This window comes from Molossus molossus, unplaced genomic scaffold (genome assembly GCF_014108415.1).
Source record: "Molossus molossus isolate mMolMol1 unplaced genomic scaffold, mMolMol1.p scaffold_m16_p_22, whole genome shotgun sequence".
Taxonomy (NCBI): domain Eukaryota; kingdom Metazoa; phylum Chordata; class Mammalia; order Chiroptera; family Molossidae; genus Molossus; species Molossus molossus.
Genome location: NW_023425358.1, coordinates 19,314,135 through 19,332,939, shown reverse-complemented (window position 1 = coordinate 19,332,939; position 18,805 = coordinate 19,314,135). Strand labels below are relative to the sequence as shown.

At 50.2% G+C, this 18,805-nt stretch overlaps 3 gene segments (V, D, J or C); all 3 read left to right on the top strand.

The window, feature by feature from the left end:
* Positions 1-2,855: 2,855 nt before the first annotated feature.
* On the top strand, positions 2,856-3,382 carry LOC118640369. The segment is given in 2 exon segments: positions 2,856-2,915; positions 3,030-3,382. Coding segments are annotated over 2 exon segments (399 nt in total).
* Positions 3,383-9,846: 6,464 nt separating this feature from the next.
* Positions 9,847-10,359, top strand: LOC118640368. The segment is given in 2 exon segments: positions 9,847-9,892; positions 10,007-10,359. Coding segments are annotated over 2 exon segments (399 nt in total).
* Positions 10,360-15,640: 5,281 nt separating this feature from the next.
* Positions 15,641-16,167, top strand: LOC118640367. The segment is given in 2 exon segments: positions 15,641-15,700; positions 15,815-16,167. Coding segments are annotated over 2 exon segments (399 nt in total).
* The last annotated feature ends 2,638 nt before the right edge of the window (positions 16,168-18,805 follow it).

Sequence of the window (18,805 nt, the reverse complement as noted above, 5' to 3'; positions counted from 1 at the left end):
AACGGAGGTCACAGGAGGGGGATGACCATCTGAGCTCACCTTGAGGTCATGAGCATCGCTTGCAGGTCTGGATGGGCAGGCCTCGTGGGTCAAATAGATGTACGAAGGCCCTGATTTGGGGAAGGGGTCAACCCTGGAACCCGAGCAATGAAGATCCTGAAGTCTTCCCCAATGACATTTTGAGGACCTGAAAAGGAAGTCTTTCATCAAATGACTAAGGGAAGTCATAGGAATGTGTTCTTAAATAGACTGATTAAATAGATGTGTCATCTCCCTGTGCGTCTGCGTTCCACCTGTTACACACAACAGTTACCCACACTCACACGAGGTCAGAGAGCCTTGCCCCAGTCATGTGGAATCTCCTGTCAACCAGAAAGAAGAAAATTTTTGGCCAAACTACGTGTACAGCTAATAATTTGAAATTTTGTATGATGTTCAGAAGAATATATCTCATCCACCTTCATTTATTCCCTTAGGGAGAATTTTACCGAGTATGAGATACAAAGAGGAGTGAACACAGGACAGGGTCTCGAACTCCCGGGGTCTGCATTTTGTGTGGGTCCCGGAGAACGACAGGAGCAGCAGGTGGATACGGAGCCAACCCTGAGGACAGAGGACAGACGACCTGCGTGAGCAGAGGGACTGCCGAGTGCAGGGAGTCCTTGGAGTGTCTGCTCACACTCCACTGAGTCTGTAAGACCATCTATTGTCACGTGACACTAACTCGCAGCTCAGAACGCACCGTGGGATCCGCAAAGTTTATTGTTCAACTCCTCACCCCAAAGTCCCTAAAAGGACCCTGGTGGGAAAACTCCTGAAGGAAGAAAATGGTTTGAAATCTCTTTGGGGACGAAGACAGGATTCTGCACGGTGATGCGGGTGAAGGTGCCGGTAAATGATTGTCTGAGGACGTGTGTGCTGGTCTGGACTGTCCTCTCCTCTAACATGTCATCCATGAACCTCACAGCCCCAAGCACAGGACGGTTGTCCCTCCCTCCCTCGCCCCCTCAGCACAACAGGGAACGAGCTGAGCCTTCCAGAGGGGACAGGGCACACGCACCTGTGTGAGAGCAGGTGAATCCCTTGTGTCTGGGGAGGGTTTGGGGACATTAAATGCATATTTATGCTAAAACACATGCTGATGAAGGGACGTGGAGTGTGGATGTGTTCATAGTGAGGGAGTGGGAGGAGGAGCCAGGGGTGGAAGATTAAAGGAGAGGGGCCCTACTGCTGGTGGTTCAGGTGGTGTAATGGGTGCAGGGGGCTCCTTGAACTCTTCTCTAGAGTTTCTCTAACTTCAACATCATCATATTAATTCTCTGTGTCTGGGATGATGTGTGTGTGCCCTGCTACTGAGAGCCACTCAGAGGTGTCAAATATGTGGTCTCCCTTGCTTCCCAATTTAATCCCATCCACTCCCAAAACAGATGAGGACTTGTCTCAGAAACCATGAAGGGACAAGATTGAAGGTTGTCGTTGTGTCATTTTTTAAAATCCTCACCCAACGATATCTTTTCCATTGATTTTTTTCAGAGAGAGTAGAATGAAGGAATGGAGGGGGAGAGAGACAGAGTTTTGTTTAAAATAAAAATATGTTTACTCTGGCTGGTTATACTCGGTATTTAGAGTGTTGGCCCGCAGATCAAAGAGCCGTGAGTTCAATTCCGGTTAAGGGCACGTACCTCAGTTGTGGTTCAGTTCCTGGCCCTTGTTGGATCGTGCTGAAGGTGACCAGTCGATGTGTCTGTCACATAGCTGTTTCTCTCTCTCTCCTTCTCTCTGTCCCGCTCTATCAGAAGATGAATAGAAAAATGTCCTAGGGTGAGGATATATATATATATACACACAAACACACACACACATATATATAGAGAGATAGATATTGATATATATATATGAACATATTTTAGGACACCTAAGGAAATCCTAGCAAGAACCACACCACACAGACGTGCAGAGCACCACAAACTGAGACAGAAAGTCAACTCCTGAAGTGAAGGGGCAGCTGCACTTCCCACGGGTCCATGTGCAGCCTACACACCCGTTGTGTTTACCAGTCACTCAGGCAAGTCCGAGCTCCGGGAAAACTGCACGTGCATCTCAGGACTCGAAGTGTTTGCTGAATAGTCCTCCTCTGACCACGCCCCTGCGTGTGCTCCTGGAAAACCTGACAGCCTAGGAGCCCTTCCAACCAGATGAACAGTCCCCTCATCTGTGACATTGGACACGGAGGTCACTATGCATTTACTTTTGCAACATTGTCACTGGAGGTGAAACCACATCAATTTGTCATTTGTGTATGTTTTTCATCTCCCACCAACGAGGATACACCTGGGAGTGAGATACTGCAGTCATCAGTACAGTGTATGAGAATCACAGTATCTGGGGAGTAGACCTTGGATGTGTGAATAGAGACAGTGACCTGCAGACCTGCAGAAACCAGCTGGGGTCACAGCTCTGGGTCTTGGACAGGTGTGTGCCCTGTGCTCAGCAGGGGGGCTGTGGGACTTCCCTGTATTTCCCCCAGCTGCTCAGTGAGGACTTTTCACTAACAGGACCCTGGGCCTGGTGCTGGGCCCTGTGCTCAATGATGAGGACCCAGCAGCTGTGCCCACAGTATCCTGTAGAGTCCCCTGAGCCCACCTCTGTGTTGTCAGAGCAGCTGCTTCCTCCCGGTTTCTCCCAAGGGGTGAAGCCACCCTCCACCCTCCTCAGTCTGGGTGTGAGCTGAGCTCCAGCACCAGGCTCAGGGAGGGGCTGGCAGGCACTGGGTGGGCACATTTGCATGGAAGCCCCTCCTCTGGCAGAGGGTGGGGAAGAAAAGGGGGCCTGGGGCAGCCCAGCCCACTGTGGGCTCAGGGCTGTGACCATGGCCTGGACTCCTCTCCTCCTCGTGCTCCTCTCTCACTGCACAGGTAGGACAGGCCCTGGGGACCAGGCTCAGTGCCCCAGTGGACTCCCCTCCTGCTCCATCTCCTGAGAAACTTCCCTGGTCCCTGTCCCACCCCTGACAGTGTCTGTGTTTGCAGGTTCCCTCTCCCAGCCTGTGCTGACTCAGCCGCCCTCCCTCTCTGCCTCTCCTGGAGCCTCAGCCAGACTCACCTGCACCCTGAGCAGTGGCTTCAGTGTTGGTGGCTACTACATATACTGGTACCAGCAGAAGCCAGGGAGCCCTCCCCGGTATCTCCTGAGGTATAAATCAGACTCAGATAAGCACCAGGGCTCGGGGGTCCCCAGCCGCTTCTATGGATCCAAAGACACCTCGGCCAACGCGGGGCTTCTGGTCATCTCTGGGCTGCAGCCTGAGGACGAGGCTGACTATTACTGTGCTACATATCATGGCAGTGGGAGCAGCTTTAGTTACTCACAGTGTCTCAGATGACGAGGAAGTGAGACCAAAACCACTGGGCCCCGAGATTGTGGCTCTGAGCCTCGTGTCAGGGAGAAGCTCCTGTGGAGCATCTGTGAGGTGGACTCCTCTGCAGTGGGTTATGTCCACGGGAGGAGGAAAGAGCCACACACAGGATGCGTAATGGCACAGGCTTCCCAGAGGCACACGCTGATGGGGTGATAAATCCTCCTGACCATCCCCAGTGTTTGCAGTAAATTTCAAAAAGAGTAACTATTTCTAAGTTAATATCTCAGTTCTTTCCTCCTGTTGTATCTTGTTTTGTACTCACACAGAACTCTTTTTTTTCCACACTTTGGTCATCAAATGTGTGCTGATTTTTCCTCCCAACGGCACATCTCTGTGACACCAGCTGGTCCTACAACGCACCCCACTTCTAACACTATCTGCCTGGAGACGGTGTCAGACCCATAGTTAAAGGGTCAGTCCCACAAGACTGCCCCACTCAGGTGCTAATCACAGGTAGGAGGTCCCAGGTTTCACACAGGTTTCGGCTATACATCGAAGTTCCCACAATCCCTCCCTTGGTTTCGATGAACTCTATGTTAACTTGCTCACTCCCCCTGAACCCTTCTCCATCTTCCCGCAATATGGGGGCGGGTGAAAATTCCAGTTCTCATCAGTCTCTGAGTTCCCAGTGACCGTCCTCATCCAGGAGCCACCCATTAGCACAAAAGGCAGGCCTGCCTCTCAGGAAATTACAGGGGTTGCAGGAGCCCTGCGCCAGAACCCTGGGTCCGAGTCCAATACATATTGTTATTGTCTCACAATACAGTGTCTGCAAATGATGACCCAGAGTCATGGTCACCCAGAAATTCATGTCAAAAGTGTGAGTCTTGTGTTTCTAAGGATACACCCTATCTGATAGGCAGTGTCCGCCCTGGTCAGAGAAACCATGTTCCCCTCTGAACAGATCTACAGGAAGACGGTCACAACTAGTGCAGACTCCCAGGGAGAATCCCTCACTGCAGCTCCTCCTCCCCTGCAGCTGCTCCCTCAGCCCCTCAGCTCCCTGGGCTCTGCAGTCTTAGCTCCATCTCCCCCTGAGGGCTGCAGAGACAGTGACAGGTTCTCGCTGGGTATCCTTTGCCCACACTCCATGTCTAGGAGGGTGATTAACAGAAATTAATCAGCATAAAATCATCCTGTACTCTTCGCTCTAACTCCCAGCTGTAGTCATCCACTCCCTACCACTCTCAGTCAATCTTTAATACATTACAATCTTTAATACTCTACAATTATTGTATTTGACTTTTACTAAACATTTTTGTTCATTTCAACCTTTAAGTATTTGCACATAGGAGGTACTGATTTTATTTTTCCTCCTTCAGAAGTACTGAGGTTCTGCATGCCAACTTTTTCAATGCAACCGAATGTTTGTGAGTCCCAAGAATACTTGAGGTTCTTCGCCTTCAGGACTAACCCAGCCTCAAATGTTGTATCTAGATCAGCGAAGTCCCAGGCATTAGCCCTTTTGCAAAGAAGTGCAGACACTCTGCTGGTCACCACAGGGAGGCATCTGAGGGACAGGGCACTGTGGGCAGGGGTTGGTATCAGGACAGAAAGGAAGGACCCTGTGTTCACCCCACCCTGGGCTTCCTGACCCACAGCTGAGGGTCCTGTGCCCCAGGGATGAAGGTGGACAGATTTCTCTCACCCCACACGTCCTGGATTTATGATTAGCAGGAAGTGTTTCAGAGCTAATGGGCTCCAAATTCCACTTTTATGCCAAATTTCTACCTGGTCACAGGGAGGTACCTTCCAGACACTGGCCTCTTTAGCTCCAGGCTCTAGGACCCTGAGGGTCTGACAGAGAACCAGTGCCAGGGACTGGGTTGCTAGGAGAACCACCCACAGGGGATGGAGAGTATGTAAGAGAGACATACTCATTCTTGAAGTCTGCGGCAGAAACCTCCTGAGGGTGCATGGGGTACGATCTCTCTCCCTCTCTCTCTCTCTCTCTCTCTCTCTCTCTCTCTCTCTCTCACACACACACACACACACACACACACACACACTCCATTCTCTGAGTCTATATTGTTCTGGACTCTGCAGTTTCCAGGCTTTTCTTTCCCTCCAGAACTCAGGAATCAGCCTTGCTGAGCCAGCATCGTGAGGGTCAGAATCTCCAGGAAGCAGCATCTCCATGAGCAGGAGACAGCAAGGACACTGAGTGTGACTGGTGTCCTGTTACCAGGGCAGCCAGGCTATGTCCAGAACACCTGATTTATTGGCTGCACGCTGTGCTGTGTTGTGTGAATTGAAGGCTGTTTTGTTACCCACCATTTCCCAGATTCTCCTGACTGATGCAGAGCAGACAGTCTAAGAGTAGGCGTCAGTAACCAATCAGAAAAGGACAGAATATACCCCAAAGTTGTAAAGGCCCCCAGTTTTCCCAACAGTGGATCAGAGGATTGATGCCTAGAGGTATGAGTGCCGGCCAGACAGGAGAGTCTGGTCCACCTGCTCCTGAGCTATGGCCACAAGCCCGCGTGGATGTCCCACTCTCCTGCATCTGTCACCCCAATGCCCTCAATGCCGGGCCTCACTCCATATGTTCTAACTCTACTCTTCTTCCTTCTGCTTTTTAAAATAATTTTTATTTTGTTTAATTTTATTTAATGTAATTGTTAACACGTTACAGTTGTCTCCATAGTCTAGCACTTTGCCGCCCCCACCCTGCCTCCTCCACCCCCTTCCCTCTGGCCATCACCACAGTTGTCTGTGTTCCTCTCCTGCTGTGTTCGAGTCTCCTCATTTCATGTATCTGTCCAGGCAACTCCATTTAAGGAACACTTGTGTCAGGTACAAAAAAGTAGAAAGGTTGCAACAGAGTCATGAGCGGGACCCCATGGATGGAGGTCTGAGTGTCTCCATGGCCCATATTTCTTGCCCATTTCTCCCACAGAGACCACTTCTGGTGGTCCTGGGGAGTGGTCCTGGAACACACAGGATCCCCTTCTCTCTGACCCCAGGCATCCTGTGGGCTGTGACTTCAGACCCTCGAATGTGTGTCCCTCTGTCCTTTGTCTAAGGCTGGATGCTCACTGTGGGCTGAGCATGGGGACCTCACTGCCTGGGGATCTGGTCAGAGGTTCATTCTCGCCTCTCCTTGGGACATAAGTTTGTTGTGATGGGTACTGGAACCAAAAGATTCTAGAAGCAGCCCTGAGCTGTCACTGTGGATGATCCTCAGTTCACAGGTCCGAAGAAACCCTGAGCTTCCTTCCTGCTGCTTCGGCCTCTGCTGGATTTCATGGGAACCAGACAGTCCCCCCTCTGCTCCACGCCAGCACCTCATGTATCTATGCTGCTGTGTCTGTGACTCTGCTGTCACAGACATGCACAGATGAAGGGTTCATCGGTGGGTGTAGAGCATGGGAACTGTTCCACACACAAGCACTGAGACTCTGGTGGACCCTCAGGGCCCTGAGAAACTGCCTCCGTCCTGGTGGATTCAGGGCAAATGGGCCCAGGTTCCTGCACATAATCAATGCCTGGTTCATCCCTTGATGAGCCTGGGTCGAAAGGAGTCACTGGTCCCCATGGCCTCATCTGGTGCAGGCACAACGGAGGTCACAGGAGGGGGATGACCATCTGAGCTCACCTTGAGGTCATGAGCATCGCTTGCAGGTCTGGATGGGCAGGCCTCGTGGGTCAAATAGATGTACGAAGGCCCTGATTTGGGGAAGGGGTCAACCCTGGAACCCGAGCAATGAAGATCCTGAAGTCTTCCCCAATGACATTTTGAGGACCTGAAAAGGAAGTCTTTCATCAAATGACTAAGGGAAGTCATAGGAATGTGTTCTTAAATAGACTGATTAAATAGATGTGTCATCTCCCTGTGCGTCTGCGTTCCACCTGTTACACACAACAGTTACCCACACTCACACGAGGTCAGAGAGCCTTGCCCCAGTCATGTGGAATCTCCTGTCAACCAGAAAGAAGAAAATTTTTGGCCAAACTACGTGTACAGCTAATAATTTGAAATTTTGTATGATGTTCAGAAGAATATATCTCATCCACCTTCATTTATTCCCTTAGGGAGAATTTTACCGAGTATGAGATACAAAGAGGAGTGAACACAGGACAGGGTCTCGCACTCCCGGGGTCTGCATTTTGTGTGGGTCCCGGAGAACAGACAGGAGCAGCAGGTGGATGCGGAGCCAACCCTGAGGACAGAGGACAGACGACCTGCGTGAGCAAAGGGACTGCCGAGTGCAGGGAGTCCTTGGAGTGTCTGCTCACACTCCACTGAGTCTGTAAGACCATCTATTGTCACGTGACACTAACTCGCAGCTCAGAACGCACCGTGGGATCCGCAAAGTTTATTGTTCAACTCCTCACCCCAAAGTCCCTAAAAGGACCCTGGTGGGAAAACTCCTGAAGGAAGAAAATGGTTTGAAATCTCTTTTTGGACGAAGACAGGATTCTGCACGGTGATGCGGGTGAAGGTGCCGGTAAATGATTGTCTGAGGACGTGTGTGCTGGTCTGGACTGTCCTCTCCTCTAACATGTCATCCATGAACCTCACAGCCCCAAGCACAGGACGGTTGTCCCTCCCTCCCTCGCCCACTCAGCACAACAGGGAACGAGCTGAGCCTTCCTGAGGGGACAGGGCACACGCACCTGTGTGAGAGCAGGTGAATCCCTTGTGTCTGGGGAGGGTTTGGGGACATTAAATGCATATTTATGCTAAAACACATGCTGATGAAGGGACGTGGAGTGTGGATGTGTTCATAGTGAGGGAGTGGGAGGAGGAGCCAGGGGTGGAAGATTAAACGAGAGGGGCCCTACTGCTGGTGGCTGAGGTGGTGTAATGGGTGCAGGGGGTCCTTGAACTCTTCTCTAGAGTTTGTGTAACTTCAACATCGTCATATTAATTCTCTGTGTCTGGGATGATGTGAGTGTGCCCTGCTACTGAGAGCCACTCAGAGGTATCAAATGTGTGGTCTCCCTTGCTTCCCAATTTAATCCCATCCACTCCCAAAATAGATGAGGACTTGTCTCAGAAACCATGAAAGGACAAGATTGAAGGTTGTTGTGTAATTTTGTAAAATCCTCACCCAAGGGATTCTTTTCCATCGATTTTTTTCAGAGAGAGTAGAATGAAGGAATGGAGGGGGAGAGAGACAGAGTGTTGTTTAAAATATAAATATGTTTACTCTGGCTGGTTATACTCGGTATTTAGAGCGTTGGCCCGCAGACCAGAGAGCCGTGAGTTCAATTCCGGGTAAGGGCACGTACCTCAGTTGTGGTTCAGTCCCTGGCCCTTGTTGGATCATGCTGACGGCAACCAGTCGATGTGTCTGTCACATAGCTGTTTCTCTCTCTCTCCTTCTCTCTGTCCCGCTCTATCAGAAGATGAATAGAAAAATGTCCTAGGGTGAGGATATATATATATACACACAAACACACACACACATATATATAGAGAGATAGATATTGATATATATATATGAACATATTTTAGGACACCTAAGGAAATCCTAGCAAGAACCACACCACACAGATGTGCAGAGCACCACAAACTAAGCTAGAAAGTCAACTCCTGAAGTGAAGGGGCAGCTGCACTTCCCACGGGTCCATGTGCAGCCTACACACCCGTTGTGTTTACCAGTCACTCAGGCAAGTCCGAGCTCCGGGAAAACTGCACGTGCATCTCAGGACTCGAAGTGTTTGCTGAATAGTCCTCCTCTGACCACTCTTCTGTGTGTGCTCCTGGAAAACCTCTGACAGCCTAGGAGCCCTTCCAACCAGATGAAGAGCCCCATCATCTGTGACATTGGACATGGAGGTCATTGTGCATTTACTTTTGCAACATTGTCACTGGAGGTGAAACCACATCAATTTGTCATTTGTGTATGTTTTTCATCTCCCACCAACGAGGATCCTCCTGGGAGTGAGATACTGCAGTCATTATTACAGTGTAGGAGAATCACAGTATCTGGGGAGCAGACCTTGGATGTGTGAATAGAGACAGTGAGGAGCTGAGCTGCAGAAACCAGCTGGGGTCACAGCTCTGGGTCTTGGACAGGTGTGTGCCCTGTGCTCAGCAGGGGGCGCTGTGGGACTTCCCTGTGTTCTCCCCCAGCTGCTCAGTGAGGACTTTTCACTAACAGGACCCTGGGCCTGGTGGCTGGGCCCTGTGCTCAATGATGAGGACCCAGCAGCTGTGCCCACAGTATCCTGTAGAGTCTCCTGAGCCCACCTCTGTGTTGTCAGAGCAGCTGCTTCCTCCCGGTTTCTCCCAAGGGGTGAAGCCACCCTCCATCCTCCTCAGTCTGGGTGTGAGCTGAGCTCCAGCACCAGGCTCAGGGAGGGGCTGGCAGGCACTGGGTGGGCACATTTGCATGGAAGCCCCTCCTCTGGCAGAGGGTGGGGAAGAAAAGGGGGCCTGGGGCAGCCCAGCCCACTGTGGGCTCAGGGCTGTGACCATGGCCTGGACTCCTCTCCTCCTCGTGCTCCTCTCTCACTGCACAGGTAGGACAGGCCCTGGGGACCAGGCTCAGTGCCCCAGTGGACTCCCCTCCTGCTCCATCTCCTGAGAAACTTCCCTGGTCCCTGTCCCACCCCTGACAGTGTCTGTGTTTGCAGGTTCCCTCTCCCAACCTGTGCTGACTCAGCCGCCCTCCCTCTCTGCCTCTCCTGGAGCCTCAGCCAGACTCACCTGCACCCTGAGCAGTGGCTTCAGTGTTGGTGGCTACCATATATGCTGGTTCCAGCAGAAGCCAGGGAGCCCTCCCCGGTTTCTCCTGAGGTATAAATCAGACTCAGATAAGTACCAGGGCTCGGGGGTCCCGAGCCGCTTCTCTGGATCCAAAGACACCTCGGCCAACGCGGGGCTTCTGGTCATCTCTGGGCTGCAGCCTGAGGACGAGGCTGACTATTACTGTGCTACACCTCATGGCAGTGGGAGCAGCTATAGTTACTCACAGTGTCTCACATGACGGGGAAGTGAGACCAAAACCACTGGGCCCCGAGATTGTGGCTCTGAGCCTCGTGTCAGGGAGAAGCTCCTGTGGAGCATCTGTGAGGTGGGCTCCTCTGCAGTGGGTTATGTCCACGGGAGGAGGAAAGAGCCACACACAATATGAACAACAGCACAGACGTCCCAAGCACACACGCTGACTGGGTAATAAAGACTCCTGACCATCCCTAATGCCTGGTGTAATTTTAATAAGAATGAGTATTTTTAAGTAAATAAAATCTCAATTATTTCCTAGTCTTGTGTCTTGTTTTCTACTCACACCGGTCACTTTCATTCTGACACTTTGGTTAGCAAAGTGTGGGGATTTTACTTCCCCAAAAGTAATTCTCTGTGACACCAGCTGGTCATACAACATAACTCACCTCTCATACTATCTGTCTGGAGATGGTGTCAGCCCCACAGTTGAAGGGCCAGTCCCACAAGACTGCCCCACTCAGGTGCCATGACAAGTAAGAGGTCCCCAGGTTTCACTCAAGTTTTTGGCTATAAATCGAAGGATCCCATGATCCCTCCTTTGGCTTCGATTAACTAGACAGGTTATCTTGCTCACTCCATCTGTGTTCTTCTCCATTCTGCCAATGGGGGCAGGTCTGAAAGTTGCAGGCTCCTTCTTTTTTTTTTTTTATCGTCACCTGAGGACATTTTTCCATTTTTTGTTCAGATAGAGTGGGAGGGAGAGAGAGAGAGAGAAACATCGACGTAAAAGGGATATATCGAGTGGCTGCCACCCGCACAACCCAGCCAAGGCCGGGGACAAACTGCAACTGAGGTACATGCTCTTAGCGGGAACCGAACCTGGGACTCTCTGATTTGCAGACCGACGCTCTAACTGCTGAGCCAAACTGGCCAGGGCTGCAGGCTTCTAATCATGCCTCAGTCTTTCCAGTGACCCCTCCTCATCCAGCAGCCACCCTGAGTCATTATGTTTCAACAAAGGCAGGCCTGTCACCCAGGAAATGAGAGAATTTCAGGAGCCCTGTGCCAAGACCATGGGGCCGAGACAAACACATATTTTCTATTATCTCACAGCACATTGTCTGCATCTACAAATGATGACCTGACGGTCATGTTCTCCCCGAAACCAGTTCCCTAAGGAGCACGCACAGGCGGTCGGTAAGTAGCCCGGCAGATTCCTGAAAATGTAATACAGGGTGGGGCCAAAGTGGGTTTACAGTTGTTCCTACTGATAGTACAATGATTACTAAACATAATGCAAGAATAAACTCTGCTTTGTGTACTGTCAAGTGAAGGACGTTTTGGTTGTTTCTAGTTATGGCCTATTTTTGAAAAAGTTGCTATGAAAGATCATATACACGTTTTGGTGGACACATATATTTTTTCTTCCTCTAGGATTAATTTTCAGGAATGAACTATCCTCACATATGGTTATAGTTTTATGTGTGTCATTTGTCATTCGAATGATGTTAATAAAAATAACTCTTCCCCCTCCTGCTGGTGTCAGAAGGTCTGCAGCAGGTGAGGTGGCAGCCTGGTCCTGCAGGAAGGGGACCAGCTCAGGGCAGGAGGCCGAGGCTTGAAGAGGAGTGAGCACTGGCTCAGGGCCAAGCATCCTTTTGCAGTGGGGCCTGCACCTGCCTCCTACAGACCACAGCAGGGAGAGGGGAGAACGGAGGCTGAGGAGGAAATGACGGTCATGCCCACGAGAGTCCTTGAGTAAGATATGAAAACATTTATTCTTCAAAGGAAGACAATTTTTGGGAGACTTTTGAATACAGAGATGCCTGAATAGGGTCTTTGTGCTTGAAACATCCTTATGACTATGGTGTATAGAATAAAATAGAGTGAGAAAGTGGTGGAGAAAAATAACATTTTTGCTTTCTGAACATTTTAAGTGTGAATCGATTTTGGAAGACTTTTGAAGAAAGAGCTCTGACCTCGGTCCCAGGGTGCAGGACAAGGGGGTAAACTGGAGCTCCAGGTGGTTAATGATCTGTCCCCAAGGTACTGGTTGTAGGACTGGCAGGTGACAGGTACAGACTGGGTGCCATGGGTCCAGGTGGGAAAGAGAAGGAGGAGGGAATTGCTCTTCAGGTAGTTACAGAAGGAACCACAGAAAGCAGGGAGCTGGTGGAACAAATTCTGAGGACAAAAGACAACTTTCATGAGCAAATCAACTGTAAAGTGCAAGTTAGTTGTGGGAACATTTACTCACTTTTCAGTGAATTAAAAGTCGGTGAGATAAGCAATTGTTAACCAGATGTGAAAAAAGATCTCAAGAATCCACCATGGGATCATGGAAATTTAGTATTCAACTCCTCAACCCCAAATCCCTCCAAGGGCCCTGGGGGAATCTCAAGAAGAGTCGTGGGCGAGTGAGCTCTGTGGTGACAGGTGACTCTGCCCTGGGGAAAGGGCATGAAGGATGCTGAGAGAGTGACCTCAGATGTCTGTCCTGGTGTGCCTGTCGTGCTAAGCCCACATGTCCCTCGGTGATACCACAACTGCAACACTGGAGATCTCTTGCACTCTCTTCACTTTTTCCATCAGAACAGTTTCTTTCGCTAATCATTAGAAAAATTAAAACACAAATCAATTTACGTGAGAGCAGTTGGACTCCATTTCTCAATGTTCAGGAGTTGTGGAACCGCAGAAGCTACATACACGCTAACTGATACCTGAATGGAGGGACACGGTGTTGGGATTTGTGTTCACATCGTGCATTGAGAAAGTAGGAAAGAGGTGAAGATGGTGGAGGGTTAGACGAGAGGAGTCACATGACCATGGTTGAGGGTGGATGATGGCTGCAGGGAGAACACTGGGCTGTTCTCTATATTTTGTGTAACATGAAGAAAGTCCCAAATAAAAGTGTGTGTAAAAATTATATTTGTGCCTGGCCTTGTGGCTCAGTGGTTGAGGGTTGACTCATGTACCACAAGGTTGCCGGTTTGATTCTAGGTCAGGGCACATGCTCAGGTTGAGGGCCAGATCCCCCTAGGGGATGTGCAGGAGTCAGCAAATCGATATGCCCTCTCATCGATGTTTTTATCTCTCCCTTCATTTTCCACCCTCTGTTTCTAAAATCAATAAAGAAACCCTGGTCGGTATGGCTCAGCAGTTAGAGCATCGGACCGTGGACCAACGTGTTGCGGTTTGATTTCAACCAAGGGCAGGTACCTCTGTTTCGGTTCATCTATGGCCCTGGTCGAGGTTTAGCAGAAGGCAACCAATCGATGTGTCTCTCTCACATCGATGTCTCCCCCACCTCTCTTTTTCTCCCCCCCATCTCTCTCCCTTCCGCTCTATCTAAAGATAAATGGAAAAAATATCCTCGGGTGAGGATTGAAATGAATAAATAACTAAATAAAATCAATAAAGAAAAAATTTATACTTGTGTCTGTGATGCTGTGTCTGCCCTTGTTGTAAGCGGTGCTCAAATTGGCCGCACGTGCGCTTCCACCACGAGTTCAAGTTGAAGGCAATCTCCTTGCAGCAGACAGGAGGAAAGAGCTGACATGAAGGGGGTGGAAGGGACCGAGCTCGGGGTTCCTGAGGACAGAGGACCATGAGGCTGGAGCATTGAGACCTGGGAGGGGCTGCCAGGAGGGTGTGGAGGGACAGGACCAGACCACAAAAGGGTATAGTACTGGGCTAATGGTTTGGATAATATGAAAGAAGAATTAGGAACAACCGAAGGTTTTTAAGCCATCAATCAATTGACCCTGTAAATAAGGACGATCCCTCGGAATGCTGTGCGGGTAGAGAGCTTAGGGAGCAGTGATCCCCGTCCTAGATTATTTACTAAAGACCCAGATTCCTACTAAAGATTCGAGAGGTCAGTGAGCATTTGCACAGCTGCTGCGAGTGTGCTCACCGGCCCAGGAGGAAGTACGGGTTCATACGCTGGTCTCTGCAGCCATGGGCACATGACAGTGTGACCTGACAGGACAGACAGTGCTCAAAGAAACTGAAAATAAGTACCGAGAAATATAAGGAGACAAAATAACACAATGAAAATTGTATATTACCCAGGACCATATCTCATAAGAAATCTATGTCATAATTATACCTAAAAGTGCAAATTTTACTTATAGCCATCAAATTAAATTCATATTATAGGAGAAATTTTTACACCATTCACTGGCAAATCTTAAGCCTACAAAATCTATTAATTTCCCCAATGTAAACTCATTCAAATGGAGCATTTACAAAACTTACAATTACATATCTTCCGGAATTAGTGTTGAATGGCTGTTTTTTGAACATAAAACAGAGGATTTTTTTTTTTTTAATCATCACCCGAGGACATTTTTCCATTTTTTGTACAGATAGAGTGGGAGGGAGAGAGAGGAAGAGAGAGAGAGAGAGAAACATCGATGTGAAAGGAACACATCGAGTGGCTGCCACCCGGTCGACGTACCAGGGCCGGGGACAAACTGCAACCGAAGTACGTGCCCCTAGCGGGAACCGAACCCGGGTCTCTCCGGACCGCAGGCCGACGCTCTAACCGCTGAGCCAAACCGGCCAGGGCAAAACAGAGGATTTTTATTCCCTGAAACAGAAGCATTGGACACTGTTCTGCCTGAAGAGCCCTTGCATGGTCTCAGAAACAGGTCAACTGCCCTCGGCTGCTCTGTGACACCTGCTTGATGCACGAGGGACCATTCGCTTTTTCTAGAAGCTACTCGGTGAGGGGAGATTCACAACTTAAGTATTTATATATGTATATATTTACAAATCTCACTGAAGAGGACCCCTCCTAGGAGTGAAATGTTACAGTAATTTCTCCGAGGCATCAAAGTCATAGTCTGGAAATCAGACCTTGGATGTGTGAATAGAGACAGTGACCTGCAGACCTGCAGAAACCAGCTGGGCTCTCAGCTCTGGGCCATGGGCAGTGTGTGCCCTGTGCTCAGCAGGGGGCGCTGTGGGACTTCCCTGTGTTCTCCCCCAGCTGCTCAGTGAGGACCTTTCACTAAGAGGACTCTGGGCCTGGTGGCTGGGCCCTGTGCTCAGTGATGGGGACCCAGCTGCTGTGCCTGCTGGGTCCTGCAAAGTCCCCTGAGCCCACCTGTGTGTTGTCAGAGCAGTTGCTTCCTCCCGGTTTCTCCCAAGGGGTGAAGCCACCCTCCACCGTCCTCAGTCTGAGGTGAGCTGAGCTCAGGCACCAGGCTCAGGGAGGGGCTGGCAGGCACTGGGTGGGCACATTTGCATGGAAGCCCCTCCTCTGGCAGAGGGTGGGGAAGAAAAGGAGGCCTGGGGCAGCCCAGCCCACTGTGGGCTCAGGGCTGTGACCATGGCCTGGACTCCTCTCCTCCTCGTGCTCCTCTCTCACTGCACAGGTAGGACAGGCCCTGGGGACCAGGCTCAGTGCCCCAGTGGACTCCCCTCCTGCTCCATCACCTGAGAAACTTCCCTGGTCCCTGTCCCACCCCTGACAGTGTCTGTGTTTGCAGGTTCCCTCTCCCAGCCTGTGCTGACTCAGCCGCCCTCCCTCTCTGCCTCTCCTGGAGCCTCAGCCAGACTCACCTGCACCCTGAGCAGTGGCTTCAATGTTGTTGACTACTACATAAACTGGTTCCAGCAGAAGCCAGGGAGCCCTCCCCGGTATCTCCTTGAGTATAAATCAGAGTCAGATAAGCACCAGGGCTCGGGGGTCCCCAGCCGCTTCTCTGGATCCAAAGACACCTCGGCCAACGCAGGGCTTCTGGTCATCTCTGGGCTGCAGCCTGAGGACGAGGCTGACTATTACTGTGCTACATTTCATGGCAGTGGGAGCAGCTTTAGTTACTCACAGTGTCTCAGATGACGAGGAAGTGAGACAGAAACCCCTGGGCCCCGAGATTTTGGCTCTGAGCCTCGTGTCAGGGAAAAGCTCTTGTGGAGCATCTGTGAGGTGGGCTCCTCTGCAGTGGGTTATGTCCACGGGAGGAGGAAAGAGCCACACACAGTATGCGTAATGGCACAGGCTTCCCAGAGGCACACGCTGATGGGGTGATAAATACTCCTGACCATCCCCAGTGTTTGCAGTAAATTTCAACAAGAGTAACTATTTCTAAGTTAATATCTCAGTTCTTTCCTCCTGTTGTATCTTGTTTTGTACTCACACAGAATTCTTTCCTTTCCACACTTTGGTCACCAACTGTGTGGGGAGTTTTCCTCCCAACGGCACATCCTTGTGACACCAGCTGATCCTACAACATACCCCACTTCTAACACTATGTACCTCGAGACGGTGTCAGACCCACAGTTAAAGGGCCAGTCCCACAAGACTGCCCCACTCAGGTGCCAATCACAGGTAGGAGGTCCCAGGTTTCATACAAGTTTCGGCTATACATCGAAGTTCCCACAATCCCTCCCTTGGTTTTGATGAACTTGATATGTTAACTTGCTCACTCCCCCTGAACCCTTCTCCCTCTTCCCGCAATATGGGGGCGGGTGAAAATTCCAGTTCTCATCAGCCTCTGAGTTTCCAGTGACCGTCCTCATCCAGGAACCACCCATTAGCACAAAAGGCAGGCCTGCCTCTCAGGAAATTACAGGGGTTTCATTAGCCCTGCGCCAGAACCCTGGGTCCGAGTCCAATGCATATTGTTATTGTCTCACAATACAGTGTCTGCAAATGATGACCCAGAGTCATGGTCACCCAGAAATTCATGTCAAAAGTGTGCGTCTTGTGTTTCTAAGGATACAACCTATCTGATAGCCAGTGTTCACCCTGGTCAGAGAAACCATGTTCTCCCATGAACAGACCTACAGGAAGACGGTCACAACTAGTGCAGACTCCCAGGGAGAATCCCTCACTGCAGCTCCTCCTCCCCTGCAGCTGCTCCCTCAGCCCCTCAGCTCCCTGGGCTCTGCAGTCTTAGCTCCCTCTCCCCCTGAGGGCTGCAGAGACAGTGACAGGTTCTCCCTGGGTGTCCATTGCCCAGGCTCCCTTTCTGGGAGGGTGATTAACAAAAATTAATCAGCATAAAATCATCCTGTATTCTTCACTCTAACTTCCAGCTGTAGTCATCCACTCCCTACCACCCTCAGGCAATCTTTAATACACTACAATTATTGAGTTTTACTAAACATTTTTGTTCATTTCAATCTTTAAGTATTTGCTCATAGGAGGAATTGATTTTATTTTTCCTCCTTCAGAAGTACTGAGGTTCTGCATGCCAACTTTTTCAATGCAACCGAATGTTTGCGAGTCCCGAGAACACTTGAGGTTCTTAGCCTTCAGGACTAACCCAGCCTCAAATGTTGTATCCAGATTAGTGAAGTCCCAGGCATTAGCCCTTTTGCAAAGAAATGCAGACACTCTGCAGGTCACGCCACCGAGGCATCTGGGGGACAGGGCACTGTGGGCAGGAGGTGGTATCAGGACAGGAAGGAAGGACCCTGTGCTCACCCCACCCTGGGCTTCCTGACCCACAGCTGACGGTCCTGTGCCCCAGAGTTGAAGGTAGACAGATTTCTCAAACCTCACAAGTCCTGGATTTATGATTAATAAGAAGTGTTTCAGAGCTAATTGGCTCCAAATTCCACTTTTATGCCAAATTTCTACCTGGTCACAGGGAGGTACCTTCCAGACACTGGCCTCTTTAGCTCCAGGCTCTAGGACCCTGAGGGTCTGACAGAGAACCAGTGCCAGGGACTGGGTTGCTAGGAGAACCACCCACAGGGGATGGAGAGTATGTAAGAGGGACATGCTCATTCTTGAAGTCTGCGGCAGAAACCCCCTGAGGATGCATGGGGTACGATCTCTCTCTCTCTCTCTCTCTCTCTCTCTCTCTCTCTCTCTCTCTCTCACACACACACACACACACTCCATTCTCTGAGTCTATATTGTTCTGGACTCTGCAGTTTCCAGGCTTCTCTTTCCCTCCAGAACTCAGGGCTCAACCTTGCTGAGCCAGCATCGTCAGGGTCAGAATCTCCAGGAAGCAGCATCTCTGTGAGCAGGAGACACCAGGGACACTGCGTGTGACTGGTGTCCTGTTACCAGGGCAGCCAGGCTATGCCCAGAACACCTGATTTATTGGCTCTACGCTGTGCTGTGTTGTGTGAATTGAAGACTGTTTTGTTACCCACCATTTCCCAGATTATCCTGACTGATGCAGAGCAGACAGTCTAAGAGTAGGTGTCAGTAACCAATCAGAAAAGGACAGAATATACCCCAAAGTGCTTCGACAATTTACATTTACACAAGTTGTAAAGGTCCCCAGTTTTCCCAGCAGTGGATCAGAGATTGATGCCGAGAGGTATGAGTGCCGGCCAGAGAGGTGAGAATCTGGTCTCCCTGCTCCTGAGCTATGGCCACAAGCCCGCGTGGATGTCCCACTCTCCTGCATCTGTCACCCCAATGCCCTCAATGCTGCGCCTAACTCCATATGTTCTAACTCTACTCTTCTTCCTTCTGCTTTTTAAAATAATTATTTTGTTTAATTTAATTTAAT